Source organism: Meriones unguiculatus, chromosome 4 (genome assembly GCF_030254825.1).
Source record: "Meriones unguiculatus strain TT.TT164.6M chromosome 4, Bangor_MerUng_6.1, whole genome shotgun sequence".
In the NCBI taxonomy this organism is placed as follows: Eukaryota; Metazoa; Chordata; class Mammalia; order Rodentia; family Muridae; genus Meriones; species Meriones unguiculatus.
The window spans coordinates 37,209,655-37,228,947 of record NC_083352.1 but is presented as its reverse complement, the minus strand read 5'-3'; the positions used below and the strand labels follow the sequence as shown (position 1 = coordinate 37,228,947).

The 19,293-nt window shown below is 40.0% G+C and overlaps 1 protein-coding gene across 6 annotated transcripts; it reads left to right on the top strand.

Annotated features, from left to right (window-relative positions):
* Window positions 1-36: 36 nt before the first annotated feature.
* Window positions 37-18,179, top strand: Cfap96 (cilia and flagella associated protein 96). 6 transcript variants are annotated; one of them, XM_060381722.1, is made up of 8 exons: window positions 52-320; window positions 1,661-1,821; window positions 4,861-5,080; window positions 7,567-7,704; window positions 7,795-7,870; window positions 13,107-13,286; window positions 15,481-15,650; window positions 17,986-18,179. In XM_060381722.1, exons 2-8 carry the CDS (start codon window positions 1,722-1,724, stop codon window positions 18,047-18,049), a joined length of 948 nt encoding a protein of 315 aa, XP_060237705.1. In that variant the 5' UTR covers window positions 52-320; window positions 1,661-1,721; the 3' UTR covers window positions 18,050-18,179. The 6 variants fall into 6 exon arrangements, with proteins under 6 accessions (XP_021506426.1, XP_060237705.1, XP_060237707.1 ...); XM_060381724.1 differs by having other exon boundaries at window positions 52-333; window positions 1,664-1,821; XM_060381725.1 differs by having other exon boundaries at window positions 52-333.
* Window positions 18,180-19,293: the final 1,114 nt, after the last annotated feature.

The following is a 19,293-nucleotide window of genomic DNA, read 5'->3' as shown; positions in this document are numbered from 1 at the left end:
GGAGAGTACCACACTGAAACTTATTCGCTAGACGGCCGGGGAGCTTCAGAAGGCTTAGTTTCGAGAGATTTTATTGGCTGAGGCTTTGTTCTGTGGTGACACGAGTGTTCCCAGGGCCTCCCGTAGCTCGTTGACAATGCTTTCTCCCGTTCCCACGGCAACGCGGCCAAACAAGAGCCTGCTGCTGTTCGCTGAACGGTGGGGCGCGCCGTTCCACAGCTGTGGTAGCCGGCGCGGGCGCGGTCTCAGGCTCGCGACCCCGAGCTCTCCAGACTCTGCAAAGGACTGAACCCGGACTGGAACCGAGCCTTCTGATCCTGGTTGTGGGATTAGGTTGTGGGATTCTCTTTAGAGAGGAGAGTTGGCCTCTGTAGATACCTGCCTAGTTCAAGCCTCCTTTCCCTAATAGGAAATAGCTTAGACAGCAGCTTCTTCATTTTCTTCACCTTCTCCCTTTCAGCCAACCTTCCCATCCCATATAGAATAACATTTATTTGAGCAAATTGCAAGGGCGCAGTGGGTAGGGCTATAACAGAAGAACCTTCTTATTCAAAGTTTCTTAGGGGAACTTGTTCTACTCTACTTGAGTGGACTTACACGATTTTCGTGTCTACTTGTTTATAAGCCAAGATTTATGCCTTTTCAAGTCCGTATTCCTACTTCTACCTAACCAGAAGGAGAGGTTTGCAAAGCCTTAAGAGCTTAATGTCGGGACAAAGTTGAAGGCAAGGGCCTTTCTTCCTGGCTGTGCAAGCGCTGACTTGGTTCTACACTGGTAAATAGCTAAAGGAGCGGTGGGTGTTGTTGGGGCATTATCGTTCTAGCCCTTCTGGAAGCTAGGCCAGAGGTTTCCCGTGTTTCCAGGCGTTGCGTTCCAGTCTTGGCAGCTAAGGGAAGACCTTTGCCTCAAGAACATGGTGAAGAGGACTCAGACTTATACCACAGCTCCCAGTTGTGGAGCCATCATCAATCAGTTCACGGGGGAAACAAAATTTACCTACACCACGAATGATAGATGACCATAATGAAGTCTGGGAAGGTGTTAAATCAGAGACTCTTGAGAAGAAAGGGCCAAATCCACGATTTGTCTAATTAGAGCAAGCCGTATTTTGGGATATACACCAGAGTAGCTAAGGAGCTGTCTCACCCTCAGACAGGATCCAGAGAGGCCCCTGCTGGCCTCTTGAGGTCCTTTTCATAGGAGAGATAAGGCGTTTACATGGGGCAGGAGAGTTGGCTGTTAGGCGTTGTTATGAAGATAAATGAAGGGGAAGGATAGACATCATGTGATTGGGGTAGCAAGTTTAGTGTAGGTTGAAAAACATGTTTTCCAGTTGATGTCAGATCTAAGAATCAGGAACTTATTCTTACAAACAGAAACCTTAACCTGTAGAGGACAGAGAGGGACTTATTCCTAACTGTCTTAACTGCAAACAGAAACATTAACCTGCAAGGTATAGTGTTCCTTTTTTTGGTCTCACAGAGGCTGTGAACAAGCTGATCTGATGGAGGCTGAGAGGTGGTGGTGGAGGTTTGGTGGTGGTGGTGGTGATAAAAGAAGCGATGAACAAACCGACCAACCCAAAAACTAAAAAGAAAAATTAGATTTAAAATTCAACGATTTTATTAAAAATAATACCCTGTAATTTTTAATGTAAAGTAGGATTTTGTGAAGTTGGACCAAAGGAGTTTTTGTGAAGTTACAACAAGAAGAAGCAATCATGCCTGCGGAAGCGGGAAAAACAGATATGGAAAGGATTGGCCTCTTCAGTGAGATGGAATACGTAACTGTGGGTGATAGATATGTGTCGCTGTTCAATCGTGAGTATCTTTGATGTATTTGTAATAGATGAAGAGTGCGCATTTCCTATATAAAGATTTGATATATGTAGATATGAGACAGGTTCACTTCATCATGATGTCTGGATCTCCTGGGACTGCTATGTAGGCCAGGTTGGCCTCGAACTCACAGAGCTCCGTCTGCCTCTGTCTCCCAAGTGCTGGGATCAAAGGTAGGTGCCACTATGGCTGCCAATGTGTATTTTTCATAATAATTGTTTTAGAGCATTGAGTTCTAATGATGATATTGTGACACTGTGACAGCTCATGATATTACAACAGAATTAAGAAGAACTTAATTTTGTAAGCTATTGGGCTCCTTTACCTTCGTTTATTTAGAATTACCTATTTATTTTGTGTGTATGGGTATATTGTCTGCATGTGTGTCTGTGTACCACATGTATGCATCATGCCAGAGGATTTTGAATACCCTGGACCTAGAGTTACAGATTATTGCTAGCTACCATGTGGGTGCTGGAAACAATGCTCTTAACCACTGAGCCATCTCTCTGGCCCCAACTTTATCTAATTACAAAGAGTTACTTCTTTCCATGATAAGTTTCTTCTAGAATATTGTACCTTTAGCTTTTTAAATTTTTATTTGTTTATTTAAGGTATATGAGTATTTGGCTGCATGTATGTATGTATGTATGTATGTGCAGCAAATGTATGCTTGGAATATATGAAGGTCTTAAGGGAGTATCAGATTTTCTGGAAACTAAAGCTCTGGGATCAGAGTAGCAAGTGCTCTTAACCACTGATCCATTTCTCTAGGGACACTATTCTACAAAAAGCATTTGAATCCGTGAAGGGTATCCATTATCACTTGTCTGAAAAATAAAATTCCAGTTGAACATCTGAAAGAGTTTCTTTAAAAAAAGCCACAATAAAATGATCTGAATTAGCTGAGTGTGGTGGTCCATTGCAGTAATCCTAGTACTTAAGAGGTGGAGACAGGATTGGGAGTTAAGGTCAGGACAGCCAGTTTCAAGAAAAATAAATCTAAATACATACTTTCAAATATCAGTTAAGGTTTTGTATATCCAAAAATTAACTGATATAGAAACATGTGCAAGTCAAATAATTAATTAGAAAAACAAGACTTAGAATATATATTATGCTAAGCATTGACAACAATATTCATGAGACCATTTAGCCATTCTCTGGGCAACAAAATTAATATCATCACCTGTGGGAAAAATACGTACCCAGGTACAGCAAAAAAAAAGAGGCTCACATGCATGGACTGGCCCCCTACACATATGTAGCCGATGGTCAGCTTGGTCTTCATGTGGATCTTTAGTAAGGGGACTCTCTCTGACATGGACTCTATTGCCTACTTCCTGATCCCAACCCCCTAGTAGGGTTGCCTTTCCTGGCCTCAGTGGAAGAGGATGTTCTCAGCCCTAATGCAACTTGATGTGCTGGAGTGGGTTGGTGTAGGGGGCTCTTCTTTTCTGAGGAGTAGGGGAAGGGGATTAGGAGGAAGAGGGAGAAGAGGGTAGGACTGGGAGAAGAGGAGGGGTGGATAAGATCAGAATGTAAACTGAATAAGTAAAATTTTAAAATTAAAAAAAAAATGTTTACAATGAGCCTGGCATGGTAGTGCACGCCTGTAAATCCAGCACTCAGGAGGCAGAGGCATCACTGTGGTGGATCACTGTGACATTGAGGCCAGGCAGTCTACAAAGTGAGTCTAGGACAGCCAAGGGTACATAGAGAAACCCTCTCTCAAACACAACAACAAAACAAACAAAAAACAAAAAGATGTCTGCATTGTAGAATTTGAGGTGATATGTACAACCTTTTCAACAATGTAAGTTAACAAGAGACAGGTGGGTATTGGCAGTTGAAGGCCAGCCTGGTCTACACTGAAAATTCCAGGCATTGTAGAATTTGAGGTGATATGTACAACCTTTTCAACAGTGTAAGTTAACAAGAGACAGGTGGGTATTGGCAGTTGCAGGCCAGCCTGGTCTACACTGAAAATTCCAGGCCAGGCAAGGATATATAGTGAGATCCTGTTTCAAGCAAACAAACAAAAAAACCAAAAACTGGTCTACTGAAAACAAAGAATTTAAGTTATGAAAATCAAATTCACATTTGAGTACCCACAGGTTGTATATACTTCAAAAACTTCTTTGCAGTTTGGAAGTTAAGGCCTTCAGGATTCAAATTATGAAAAATGTACATACTCCTAAGAAACAGCATTTAAACAAGCTCCTGGACTATGTTAATTTGGTGTGCAAATATGATAGTTGAAAATTTACCCTCTAGTCAGATATTGGACTCTGTTTATTGAGAATTCAGTGCTGGGAACTTTCTGGGCCCTTAGTGAACATAGGCGTTTAAGCAGAGGCAGTTTGTCTGTGTAGCCCTGGCTCTCCTGCCACTCACTCTGTAGATCAGGCTGTCCTCAAACTTAGAGATTCACCTGCCTCTGCCTCCAGAGTACAGGGGTTAAAGGTGTGTGTGCCACCACTGCTGCCACTTAGAGCAGTTTAAGAATACCCGTAGGAGAAGAGTGCTTCATTGTGAGCATGGAGCTACTCTCGTCACACGTAAGCACTCTTCCCTACTGTCCATGGGGAACCACTAGGCTAGATGATCTGTAAAGGACTCTTTCAGCTCTGAAGTTCAGAGTGCGTAAGCTTCACCCCAGCCTGGCATGATGGCACGTGCCTGTAATCCTAGCACTCCAGAAGCAGAGGCAGGCAGAGCTCTGAGTTCCAGGCCAGTCTGGTCTACAGAGTTAGTTCCAGAACCACTGAGGCTACACAGCAAAAGAAACCCTACCTTAACAAACAAACAAACAAACAGACAGACAGACAGACAGACAACCCACGGCTGCCCAAATGCTCAAAGGTTTTCAAGACAGCCTTAGATTTTACTGTTAATGTTGCCTTTCATGTAGAGTTTTTAGTGTTTTACAGCTCAGACTCTTAATTGGCTCATTGTTTTTGTTTTAATGACCTTTGATTAGTATTGAAGTCAAGATTATAATGCTCTTTATTTTTGAAGGACCCTTTAATGAGGCTGCAGGCAAAAATAGACAGATGCTACCTGGAGGATCCAAAGAAATGTCAGGTCTCCAGGCAGGATACTTTGATACCCAGTTTACAAGGATTTTTGAAGGGGAAGGCTACACAAATCCAAATCAGCTGAGGAGACAGCTTATGATGGCAGAATCCAAAAAGAATTTAAGCAAAGCCTTCATCCCCAGTAATGGAGATAAAAAGCCGTAAGTATTTGGGGGAAATGTCTTACCTGTCTCCTTCATCTTTCTCTAAGTTAAAGTAGGTGGTTTTCTGTAGGACTTAATTTTAACTATGATTGTCTTTAGTGAAGACAGTTTTTTGGGGAGGGGGGAAAGTGATGGAGACAGACAGGCAATTTTAAATAGACCTTTATCATATTAATTTTTCATTGTCTGGCTCACTGTTTATTATTGATTTACATAATAAAAGCCAACTAAATAATGAAGATAATATTTTTTTTCAGAAAATTTACAAAAGTGATAATGGGGAAAATGGGTTGGAAATGGGGAAAATGTTTATGTTTGTGTATTTTGTCTACTTATAAAAACTTAAAAATGTGAAATGAAGAGAAACCATTTTTATACAAAGAAAATAATTTATCACTGATATATCATTTTTTAAAACTGTGATGATACAGTCATGGGATTATGGCAGCTCTCAATGGAAATTTTTTTCTTTCCATTAATCAACAAGACCCTAGTATATTCTATATTATATAGCTAAGATTTAAAATATGATTTTTATTTAAACTTGGTAAGTTTGATTTTGTCAGGTCAGAGTTTATGGTAGGTGAGGACTGATCAAAGTCTAATTTCCTGCTTATTTACTTGAAATTAGTGAAACTTCATTTTTATAGTTCAGACTTCCATCTAACAGGTAATCTTTTATAAATGTAATATTTGTATTAATTCTTTGAGAAATTCATAAAATATATTCTAATCATATTTGTTCTTTCCTCCTCTCCATCCTCCATTTCTCCACTCCCTGCAACCTCATGTCCTCTTTTCCTTTTTAACTGTCCAATTTGTGCTGCTCATATCCTCCTGGGCATGGGGCCATCCCCTGGAGCTTGGTGAACTCATAGGGGCCACACTCTCAAAGAAAACCAGTTTTCCTTTCCCAGAAGGCATCACCTGTCCCCAGTTTCTCAGTTAGGGGCGGGAGGTCATGAGCTCTGCCCCACTCCATGCGACAGTGTTGATTGGCTGGATCTTGAGAAGATCTTACACAGGCAGCCACAGATGCTTTGAGCTCAGGGGTGCAGCTGTTCTGTCATGTCCAAAATTGCTCTTCTGCTCTGGTCCTCCTTGACCTCTGACTCTTACAATCTTTTCACCCTCTATTCTGAGATGGTCCCTGGCACTCATGGTGAGGGGCGGTACAGACGTCCCATTGGTGGATGAACGCTCCACTGATACTTAGTCTCTGAATTTTGACCAGTTTTGAGTTTCTGAGTTAATCCTGTCCACTGCAGAAAGAAAAGTCTCCATTAATGTCTCCAGTGAACTGCATTACCTATGGGTATAGAGGCAGAAATCTGGAGAGCAGTTTGATCCTATCTATATTTAGCAGCATATTAGTAGCCAGACATGGTGGTGTACTTGGAGGCAGAGGCAGGAGGATTTTTGTGAGTATGAGGTAGCCTGGTCTACAAATCGAGTCCAGGGCTACACAGAGAAACCAAACCAAAAAGCCAGAATACTAGTGCTAGGCTCACCCCCAGGAACTGTGAGAGCCCTACTGTGGGTTCTTGGCTAGATTTACTGACCAGACATGTTTCCTCCTGGGGAGTGGGCCTTAAATACAACCAGAAATCAGTTGGTTATCCCTATAAATTCATGCCATTGTTATACCTATGGGCATATCTTGCCGCACTGGTCATTATTGTAGTTCATAGCCGAATGAGAGTGTCGATGACTTTTTCACCCACAACAGGCTACATAGCACTTTTGGAACTATGAGAGCTAGTCATTGAGAAGGAAGCTTCCTGGTTGGTACCAAGTAAATCTCTCCATAATTCATGATTCGTGTATGTTCAGCAGTAGGAACCAAACCATCAAATTCTGGTGAATACCCAAGAGTAATGGCAATAACCTATATTTTTTGTGCAGCTCTCTGGGACAGCCCTGACCAAAAAGTTGAGGGGAGGTATCCCATATCTGACACCAGGCTTCTTTTTTGACAACTTACAGCTTCTTTGAGGAATCTTATCCCCTATGAAGGGTTATTCCAACTAAACTCGCTCTCTTTCACACACACACACACACACACACACACACACACACACACACACACCATAGAACATGGAGAAATTAAGTTGGTACTGACCAGGAAGTTTCTTTTTCAATGAAAGGTACTAGCTCTTATAGTACTGAAAGGTACTAGGCTGTTTTGGGTCAAAAACTGTCATTGACAGTCTTATTCAGCTATGAACTACAATAAGGAACAATATGGCAAACTATGCCCAGGGGTACAGCAGTGACATGCATTTATAGGAGTAACCAACTGATTTCTAATTTGAATTAAGGCCCACTCCACAGGAGAAAACACATGCCTGGCACAGTAAATCTAGCCAAGATTTCTGCTTTTCTCAATCCTTTAAAATATGTTTATAATTTGTGGTGAAATACATAACATGGAATTTGACATTTTAATATCTTCCTTTTTAAAATCTCAAATGGTCCTGAAGAAGCGGATTAGGAAGCTATTATGGAACAATTGGTGGCCCTGTACCATTCTTCAGTGCGCAGTTAAAACCTAAGGACAGGTATCAGTCACCGGGAAAGAATTTATATACCAACCCAGGAAAAAAAGGAACTGGATATGGGTAAGCTATTCCCGGTACCTTCGTATAATTTGTTTTTAATTTGCAAAATCATCTGAGCTCTGCATTCACCACTACCTGTCGACTTTTTAGCTATGCCAATGTTACCATAGGCAAGCAGCTTGCGCACTCTGAAGACTTATATGATGCAGCGAAACTGAATATCAAGGTAAAGTCATCTGCTTTGAATGCTTGAACCTTTATTTGTTCAACTCTAGAAATTAACTCAGAGTAAAATTTTATTTTGTTCTGTCTCTTTTGATCAGTGGGGATCTGTGTTCGTCAGCAATATTCTAGGCCAGCAGTTAGTAGAGTAGATACAGTGTTCTGATAAAACATGACCACAGTCTAGTAAACACAGGAGACTTAAGATATTACTGTGTGGGGCTAGAGAGATGGGGCAGTGGTTAAGAGCACTGGCTGCTCTTCCCGAGGACCCAGGTTCAGTTTCCAGCCCTCATGTACCAATTCACAATTGCCTGTAACTCTGATTCCAGTGGATCCAATGCCCATTTCTGGTCTCTGTTGGTAACAGACTTAAATGTAGGCAAAACACCCTGACACATAATATATTTTTTAAACTTGCATTATAATAGCAGGCATTAGAAACACATAGGATGATTGTTAACATTTCTGACCAAAGGCCACAGAACAGATCAATGTAATAGGAAGTCTCTGAGGGCAGATCTTGCTAATTTCTAACCTGAATGGATTATCAATTGAGTGCCATGAAAACTAAATTTTAGAAACACTGTCCAAAGTATTCCCACAATTAAAAAAATCAATACCGTTGCTCCAGTGTAGAAAGAGGAAGGCAGGTGGTTAAGAGCTCACAAATTTCTACAAGAAAACAGAGGGGATATGCCAAGCTGGAGGAGACTCAGAGGAGTGAGAACTCAGAGAGAGCTACAGCCCGCACCTGTGTCTTAGGGTCCCCATTGCTGCGATAAATCACTGTGACCACAGCAGCTTGGGGAGGGAAGGGCTTATTCAGATTTACAACTCTCAGGTCCCACACCGTCACTGAGGGACATGAGGGCAGGGACTCAAGTGGGGCAAGAACTTGGAGGTGGGAACTGAAGCAAAAACGCTGCTGCTTACTCCCTCGCTTACCCTGTCTCACAGTACCCTGGACCACCAGCTCCAGGGTGACACCATTCATAATGAGCTCCTGTATCAAGACTGTACTACAGACTTGCCTCATGGCCAGTCTTTTGTTTTTAGTTGAAAAGAAAAACCTTTTTTCATGTGATATATTTTGATCATGCTTCCCCTCCCCCAGTTCATCCATGATCCCTCCACACCCAGCTTTATGCTCTCTCTCTTTAAAACACTGGTTTTCAACCAGTGGCTCACTATCAGATATCATGAATATCAGATGTTTACATTACAATTCATAACAGTAGCAGAATTACAGTTACAAAGTAGCAACAAAATAATTTTATGGTTGGGGGTCACCACAACCTGAGGAACTCTATTGAAGGGTTGCAGCGTTAGGGAGGTTTAGAACCATTACTTTAAGACAAAGAACAAAAAAAAAAAAACAAACAAATGAAGATATCCAAGAAATGTACACACACTCTCACTCATACACATACACGCACATACACAAGCCCCGCACCTTTCACAAACCCACAAAAGCAGAAATTTAAAAAAAAAAAAAAAACAAACAAGCAAAAGACTGGTAAGATGAAAAGTACTTAAACAAAGCAAAATGAGGCAAAAAGACTACAAAAATACCACTGAGTTCATTTTGTGTTGTCTGGCAATTCCTGTGCATGGGGCATGCCCTGATGTGTGGCTGATATACCCAGTAAGACCCCAACTGGATAAAACTGGTTTTACCTTTGCCAGAAGGTATCAAATGCAGATAGCTCCTAGGGTATGGGTGGGAGGCTGTGTCCACTTCCCCATTTCATTGCTGGAACTCCACGTGGCTTGAACCTGCACTGGACTTGCACACACTGTCACAATGTCTAAACTCATATGTGCATCACCTTGTCAGATCCGGAAGGCATTGTTTCCTTGGAGTCATCCATCACCGATGGATCTTATAATCTTTCCATCTTCTCTTCTGCAAAGATAACTGATCCTTGAAGGGAGGACTGTGATGAGGATATCCCACTTAAGACAGACGTACTCCAAAGTCTCTCACTCTTTGCATATTCTTAGGTTGTGGATATGTTTTAATTATCATATACTACAGGAAGAAGCTTCTCTGATGAGGGCTGAACAAGGCACTGATCAATGGGCGTAACAATATGTCATTAGGAGTCATTTTATTTCTGTGTTCCTTTGGCAGAACAACAGTGTTGGGTTTTCTTCTAGATGAGTGACCTATATAGACTCCTGAGCACATTAGCAGTGTCAGGTATGGAGTGCATCTCATCGAGTGGGTCTTAAATCCGATCAGGAAGTGGTGGGTTACTGCCAAAACATTTGTGCCACTGTTGCATCCTTATATTTTAGAGGCAGATTGAAGTTGTAGGTTACAGGGTTTGTAGCTTTGAAATATTGATGATTACCTTCCTCCTCTACTAGCATGCAGAGTGCCTTCCAATACCGTGAACTCGTAGTTAGGTGAAACGGTATAGGGCGAAGCTTGTAGTTAGGTACCAGCTCGACTGCTTAGTTTTTGATGGCATATGTGTTGTTTCACCAATAAGGCCTTACCATCATATCATGAGAGTAACATATATAGCCTTTTCTGTTTGTTTTTTTTTAATTAAATTTTTATTTTTTATATTAATTACAGTTTATTTTCTTTGTATCCCAGCTGTAGCCCCCTCCCTCATTCCCTCCCAATCCCACCCTCCCTCATCTCCTTCTGTCCCTCTCTAAGTCCACTGATGGGGAGGTCCTCCTCCCCTTCCATCGGATCCTAGCTTATCAGGTCTCTTCAGGACTGGCTACAGTCTCCTCCTCTATGGCAACATATATAGCCTTGCCAATAGCTTGTACTGTTTTGGGCTTTTCATGGGGCTCTTCTGGCCAACATCTCAGCAAAATGTTAATTTCTGGCACTGGAGATTTGGGTAGCATAAGAAGTCTAGGTAGACTTTGTATTCTCTATTATTTGCTGATTCCGTTTATGTTCCTTTTATATATGTATGTGTTTTAGGGAGTTTTTATAGTAGTCAGTTTCTAGATGAATTGTCAAATGGCCTTTAGAGTTAGTCATCTCTCTCCTTATTCTCTTCTTTACCCCTCATTTCCATCCTCCTCTACTTAATCCTTCTATTCTTGTTTCTCCTTTGTCTCTCTATAAAAATACATTCTATTTCCCCTTCTTTGGGAACACCTCTTCTCCCTACTGTGTCCTGAATAGGTATCTAACCTCTGTGGTTATTCAGATTGTACCACACATATGAAAGGTCTAAAAGCTAACATCTACGTAAAAGAGAAAACATAATATTTGTCTTTTGAGGTTTGGATTACCTTACTTGGAATGATTTTTTTTTTCTAATTTCATTCATTTACCTGAGAATTTCATATTGCTTAACAGCTGAATAATATTCCATTGTGTAAATGTACCACATTTTCATTATCCACTGTAAGTTGATAGTCATCTAGGTTGTTTCCAATTTCTGGCTATTATTAATGGGGCAGCAATGAACATGATTGAGAGTGTTCCTGTGTTAGGATGGAGTGTCCTTTTGATATGTGCCCAAGAGTAGCATAGCTGGGTCTTGAGGTAGATCGTTACCCAGCTTCCTGAGGAACCGCCATACTGGTTTCCCCTCCTTCAGCAATGCCCAGTGCTCCCCTTGCTCCACATCCTCACCAGCATAAGCTGTCATTTGTTTTGTTGGTCTTTACTATTCTGAGTGGTGTGAAAATGAAATCTCAAAGTAGTTTTAATTTGTGTTTTCCTGAAAGCTAACGATGTTGAGTTCTTCAGCTATTGTGGTCCATCTTTTGAGAACTCTCTGCTTACTTCTATTTCCCATCTTTCAATTGGCTTATTTGTTTTCTTGATGTTCAGTTTTTATAGTTCTTTATGTATTTTAGCTACTAATCCTTTAATAGAAATATAATTGGTAAATATCTCTTCTTATTTTGTAAACTGTTGCTTTGCCTGTCTGATCATGTCCATTGTTATACAAAAAACATTTCAGCTTCATGAGGTCTTATTTATTAATTGTTGTTTTTAGTAGCTGTGCTGTTGATGTTCTGTACAGAAAGTCCTTTTCTGTGTCAAGGAATTCAAATACATTCCCTCATTCCTTTTTATAAGATTCAGTGTATCTGATTTTATAGTGAGGTTCTTGATCCACTTGGAATTGAATTTTGTACAGAGTGATAAATATGGATCTATTTGTATTCTTCTACATACAACTATCTCATTCAACCAACATTTGCTGAAGATGCTGTCTTGGGTGTGTGCTTTTGGCTTCCTTGTAAAAAATCAGGTGTTCATGGATGTGTGGACTTCTGTGTGGACTCATTTGAGTCCATTGATCAATGTGTCTGTTTTTATGCTACTGGACAATATTAAGGAGGCATTTTCTCAACTGAGAGTCCCTCTTTCCTAATGGCCCAACCTTGTGTCAAGTTGACATAAAATTAGCCAACACAGCCTGCTACGGGAATATATGTCCTCTATTGACCACTTTAATCCCATACAAATTGTTTCTATTCAGTTGGTTAAACATCAAATTTCATGTGTGTAAAAATGAAAAAAAAAAATCAGTATTTCATTTTTTTAAATCTGTATTTTAGAACTCTTTTGTTTTTTATCAAGAACTAGCAATTTTTAAACTTAGCTCTTCCATATAGAAAGGATTGCAATATAAAACTTAAAAGAATAACCTTTGTTTTGCTTGAGTATTAGGTAGCTAAAAATACTGTAATATAAAAATACTATAACGTAAACACTAAGTATTCTTTTTCTGCTTAGGAGTAAAATCTGATATTTGCTAAAGGCCATCCATGTGTCAAATGCTTTCTCTACACAATCTCATTTAATCTTTAACAACATCAAGGGGAAATAGTATTCTTGTTTACATTCAAATACGTGACATCAAAGGTCAGCAGCTTCCTTTAATTCCTGAGAAATGTTAAAAAGCAGAAAGCAGCTTTAATTTGACTAAGACATCAATCCCTTTCCTTCCTGCTGTCCAGGAGTATAGTAAAGATTTGTTCAGTTGATAGATTGGTAAATCTCAAGTAAATTCTATCCAAAATGAGTTTGTGCATATTCATCAGTGCACATGTTTCTCTTTCCATCTTTTTTTTTCTTAACCATAAAAGTCAAACATAAGGGAATATTTTCAACTGTATGCCCAGTGGTGTGTGTTTTAGAATCTGCACATACATAATTAATTTAAAAGGTGATTTTAGCCTTGAATTGTGTCTAATTTGTGTAACTTATGTTGTGTATTTTCAAACCCTTTAATTTACAGAAAGAGAATGAAGAACACCATAAGTTACTCAAAGGGTCACCTTTCAAGTTAAATCTTCACCCAAAGGACTATTTTGATAATAACCCATATTTCACAGAACAACCCCTTCCTCCACTTAAGAAAGAAGAAAAGAAGGAATTCACTTTAAGTCCCTTTAAGCCTCCTTCTCCTGGTAAAAAGGTAACAATTTTGGAATGAGAAATAATTGAGCATTATAAAGAAATTCAGTCTAAAGCAGGGTGTGGGGCCCCATGCTTGTAGGTGGGTACCTGAAGCAGGAGGATTTTGAGTTCAAGGCCAGCCTGGGCTATGTAGCAAGAACAGAAGGAATGAGGTAGGGAAATAAGAGGACTCAGGGGTGGGTGGGGAGAACCTGCTTTGCTGGCTTTCTCAATTCTTTTAACTTCCTTCCTTTTACATCTTCTCTATCTCTCTTTGGTCAATTTGAATAATTTATTTTTTCTTAAAAATCATTAATTCAGGTTTCAAAACTTATTAATAAAAATTATAAATTTTATATTTTAGAAATTGTGTATAAGTGCCAATTTCTGTTATTAATGTAAGTACCAACTTTTATTATTTATCTTATTCTTCAAAACATCATTGGGTGATTTTTTTTTTTTTTTTGGTTTTTCGAGACAGGGTTTCTCTGTGTCGCCTTGGTTGTCCTAGACTCATTTGTAGACCAGGCTGACCTCGAACTCACAGAGATCTGCCTGCCTCTGCTTCCCTGAGTGTTGGGCAAAATTAATGCGCTACCACGCCTGTCTTCTTTGGGCAAATTTATTTACCAAGTGCAATTTATCTTTTATTCATTTTGTGTTTATATTTTTAAATTTGTTTGTTTTTACTTTCCTTACAGCTTTTCAAAATAATCTTTGTGTTCTAAATGTGGAAGACTTGGAAAATCACAAGAGTGTCTGTTTTAGTTAGGGTTTCTAACTAAAGCTGTGGTAAAACACCACAGAAAATGCACTTGGGGAGGACCTTATTTCAGGTCACAGTTCATCACGGAAGGAAGTCAGGGCAGGGACTGAAGGCAGGGGCCTGGAAGCAGGATTTTGAGTTAAGAATCTATGGTTCTGGTCTGCTCTCTCCCTGTCTCTGTGTAACTGTCCTGGCTTTCCCAGAACTACTCTGTAGACCAAGCCAACCTCTAACTCACAGAAATCTGCTTGCCTCCCAAGTGCTGGGATTAAAGGCCTGTGCTACTGCACCCCTGCTATTCTCTTTTAATCAATGTTAATTTCTCATTCAAGAGTTCCTGGATATTTGTGTTTCAGCTAATAGTACATACTAGCATTGGTTCTTTCATAGGATGCTTCCTTAGGGTGCTGGAACATTCTGTGATAACTCTAAAACAAAGACTCTGAAAACAGAAAAATATTTTAGTTATTAAAAATATGCCTATAATACTTTGAGAAAAAGCATATGTATATTATTAAATACTGTCTAGTTTCAATCTACAATTTTTGGCTTTGATATTGCACACAAAGGGATTCGTAATTAAATGGATTACAGTTTCACAGAATGAATTGGTTTGCTTGCTTCCTTCTTTCCTTCTTTTCACGACATTGCTGTTGCTCAGACCTGGGGTCTCTCACACTCTGTAGACGAATGCTCTGCCACTGAGATATATCCCTGTCTTCTGTCTTCCTTCTCTCCTAATCCTCAGCCTCCTCACCCTCCCAAGATTTAGTTGTAAGATGTCCAGGCAGGCCTTGAAATGGAGATCTTTTAATTCTTGGCTGAGATTACAGCCATTTGTCACCACATAAAATTATTTAGTGACTATTTAACATAAAGATAACATCCTGTCAAATCAGTTTAGCAAGTCCAAGTAATTTCTGGTCTATCTCACATAGATAGATATTTGGATTAACTTCTCTACTAGATGCTAAGGATATTCTAAAGTGGATCATATCTTCACATTTTCCTCTCATCATTTATGTCTGTTTTATTCCTTTGCAAAGGGTGGAGGGTGTTGTTAATGCCAAGCTCCCTCTCCCCTTCTGGAGAAAAAGATATCTTATGTTTGTCTCATCCGTTCATTAATAAGCATCCTGAATCATGAGTTGAAAGCTTGATTAAAGTTGCAATAAAATATCAATGTTTGGTAACAGCATAGACTATTACCTTCTATAAACATTTCTAGTTCTTTTTATTTTATAGAAAATGATTAGAATTATGATGTTTGAATTCTACAGAATTGGCAGTAGACAGACCCTTTGCTGCTGTTAGAACAGAATGGATATTTTTCTTTAAATATAAAACCAATCCATCAACTAGGAAAGTACATATGAACTTCTTCACAATGTAATTTTGTAGAAGCATTTTATGAACTTATATTGAATTATCTTGTTTGTATTTATAGGCTGGTGGAATGAAGGCAGGGACATTTGAACCTTACCCGGCACACTCAGCTGACCCTTATACAGTTAAACTGGGAGTGGTGGTGCCTGGAAAAGGAGAAAGGATTTTCCATCCACCAAATGGACCAAAAAGCAGACCCATGGAAAGTATAATGGCACGGAACGTCAAAAGGTAAGCTTATTTTTAGTTCATAAACCAAGAAAAATTATTCCTACTTTGTAGATGCCTTAACAAGTATTTTAGTTTATTTTTATTTTATGATATGAATGTTTTCCCTGCCTGAATGTATGTGTACTATGGCTGTGTATGGTGCCCAAAGAAGGAATCTGATCCCTTGGAACTAAAGTTATAGATGGTTGTGAGCTACCACATGGTACTGGGAACCAAAGCTGAGTCCTCTGCAAAACCAGCAAGTTCTCTCACCCACTGAGTGATCTCCAGTTCCATTATTTAGCCTGCCAGCCACATTGCTAGTAAGTTGTTCATCTGTTTCTCCTTGTTCTCTACCAGCTGTTTTTATGGTCTTGACTGATATCTCCAGGTAAAACTTCTACTGAAGCTCTCTATAAAACTGGTCTGCATGCATGGATATAACCTATAACCCCTGCTCAGACATAGCCCATGGGAGCTCAGTATCCAAGTGGGTTCCCTAGTAAGGGGGACAAGAATTATTTCTGACATGAACTCAATTACTGGCTCATTGAGCTCTCTCCCCCTCAACCCCCAAGGGAGGAGCAGCCTTCCTAGGCCACAGGTAAGGACATTGCAGCCAGTCCTGAAGATACTTGGTAAGCTAGGGTCAGATGGAAGGAGAGGAGGACCTCCCCCATCAGTGGAATCAGGAAGTGGGCAAGGAGGAGATGGGGGGGGGATTGGGAGGAAAAGAGGGAGGGGGGCTACGGCTGGGATACAAGTGAATGACCTGTGATTAAAGTAAAATAAAAAAAAAATTGATCCTGACCAAAAAAAAACCCCTGGTTTGTTTTGGATAATTATTGTATTTTAAACCTTACATTAGAGGTATTTTTGCACATGTAGCTGTATGATTCTTATATTGTTAGACCAGATGATTGGTTCATAGTTTTTAATAGCTATTTCTTGATTGCATGTAAATATCAACAGAGTTAACTATAGAAGGCTGTGTATTTCTATTGCCTTTAATCCTGTAATTATTACATGGACAGTTGTGTTAAACCTCATGAGAAATATTGCAATTAATTTCTCTCCTATGAACTCATCTTTTTAAATGTAACAATACTGCAATTATCTAGCATGCAGTACATTCAAATTTTATGTTAATCATTTTTACAAATGCCAGTAGAAAATACTTTAACTCAAGTAGTTATGAATCAAATGGCACATACAAGTCAGGTCCTGCAATTTAGGCAAAGCATATGGCTTACAAAGCAGTGCTGCTGAAACGAAAGGTCCTCATTAGATGCAGTCGGGAGCTAATGACAAGACTGCCGTGTGCTATCAATTCTTCATGTAGGTCCAGATGAGCAGGTTTGGTTGATAATTGATGATAATGATGACAATGAAACTGATTTATATGTGTGTTGTCTGTTCTTCAAAGTACTTTACAAGTTTGTGAAGTGAAATAGAGTTTGCCTTAGCAAAATGAAAATATCCTGAACATGCAAATCAAAACAGCCACTTCACTAGGTACCGTCTCACACAGCCAGGTGATCCAGTTCCTTCTGCATATTAGGGTAAATTTGCTATTTAAGCTGCTGTGTTTAGGGATGTTCTAGATGGGCTAGCTGGCAGAACATTAGATCTGGAGCTAGGAAACACGGCACGTTTTCTATATCCTTTGGCCTTATCCTCTGGTAAGCCATCTGTCGGCTCTGTACCAACTTCATCTAATAGAACAGACAATGAAATTGGAATTTTCATCACACCCACCTTCAACTAGATGGGACATTTTGTGGGCAGAGTGAAGTTCTCTGTATTCTCCTCTGTTCAACAGCAAACCTGAGAAGGTAATATATTTAGAGCATAAAAGCAACAATTGGCTGTCCTTGGAAGAACCAAAAGTTTATTGTGTGTTAATAGCTTCAAGTTTATTGAATTCTTTTTTTATTTCATCATAATCACCCTAAATATGGTTTTAAGTCCTTCTATACTAACTTCAAAACTAAAACAAATCACAGATACTAGTAGTGAAATATGTTTCATAATTTGTTCTGCTACTCAGATTTTCTAAGTATACCTGATGTTAATACAGAGTTGTTTTTTTTTGTTTGTTTGTTTGTTTTTGTTTTTTTTTTTAAGTTGATGAGATTATTTTGCATGTGGGTCAGGGTTCCACAGAACTCAGTAACAGATTTCTTGTCTGGCATGTGTGAGGTCCTGAGTTTACCATCACCGATGATAATTGCTGTGGGGTTTTATGTTATAGAATATGGTAGTTTAGCTTTTTAATGCAAATATTCAAAGATATGAAAGTATATTATCTGGACTAATAAGTAAAACTAAATGTGCATCTATTTTCTAATTTTAGGGCACTAAATATGAAGAACTACAAGACCGCCTCGGCAGACATACTAAAGCATTTGGTTTTCTAGAACTCACTAGAACACACAAAGTTATGGAACACATGGGTCCACGGCATTTAAAAGAGATTTAAACATGAAGCTCAACTCTAACATCCTTCCTGATTTTAATGCTGTTTAATAAATAGTGTTGGCTAATGAATTAATCTGGAGTTGCTGACTCAGCTATTAAAAACAAAGAAATCATGAAATTTGCAGGCAAATGGAGGGAATTAGAAAAGATCATCCTGAGTGAGGTAATTCAGACCCAGAAAGAGGTACATGGTTTGTACTCACTTATAAGTGGATAATAGACCTACAGTACAGGATAACCGTGCTACTAACCACAGACCCAGAGAAGCTTAAGTAACAAGGAGGGTCCGAGAAAAGATGTCAGAATGTCACTCAGAAGGGGAAATAGAAGAGACAGCAGAAGTGGATAAAGAGAGGGACCTGGGAAGAAGTTTTGGAGTGGAGAGGGAAGCAATGGTGGGGATCAGATGTGGGGAGAACGGCGGTTGGGGGGGCAGTGAAAGGTGAGAGGGCTGGGAACAAGAAGGGAAACTGAGGGGGACATCTCTTTGTCAAGCTGGAAGCCTGCAGTGGGGCTCCTGGGAGGACATGGGCATGACTCTAGCTGGGACATGAAGACTGAAGTGACCACCTGCTAGCCAAGCAGGACTAGTGGAAGGAGGGGAACAACAACCCATGGACAAAACCTGTGACCCAAATATTACCCTGCCTCCAAGAAGTGCAGGGAACAGAGATTGAGAGAAAGGACAACCAATAATTGGCACAACCTGAGACCCACCCTACTGTAGAGAGCCAGCCTCCGACACTAATAATACTCTACTATGCTGGCAGACAGGACCTAACTTGAATATAGTCTGGACAGATGCTGGGACTTGCAGCCAAGCATGGGGCTGAGCTCCAGGGATCCTATGGAAGTGTTGGGGGAAAGATAGAAAGACACGGAGGGAACAGGAGCCTTACAAGAAGACCAACAGAGACAAATAGCACAGTCCCATGGGGGCTTCAGAGACTGAGACATCAGTTAAGGAGCAGGCATGGTCTGGACCTAGGCCCCTGCACACATGTAGCTGATGGGCTGCTTGGTCTTCATGTGCCTGGTGAATGGAGGGGGCAGGGGGGTTTCTAACATAGACTCTATTGTCTGCTTTTGGAGAATTTCCCCCTGACAGGGCTGCTTTGCCTGTCCTCAGGGGATGAAGGTATGCTCAGTCCTGATGTCATTTGATTGCTAGGGAAGGTTGATA

What these genes read in the sequence shown, in the direction of transcription:
- Cfap96 (XM_060381722.1), top strand. Translation starts at nt 1,722, where the DNA reads ATGCCTGCGGAAGCGGGAAAAACAGATATGGAAAGGATTGGCCTCTTC. An exon ending in CTCCTTCTCCTGGTAAAAAG is followed by an intron (nt 13,287 to 15,480) that starts GTAACAATTTTG and finishes TTGTATTTATAG; the next exon opens with GCTGGTGGAATGAAGGCAGG. An exon ending in ATGGCACGGAACGTCAAAAG is followed by an intron (nt 15,651 to 17,985) that starts GTAAGCTTATTT and finishes TTCTAATTTTAG; the next exon opens with GGCACTAAATATGAAGAACT.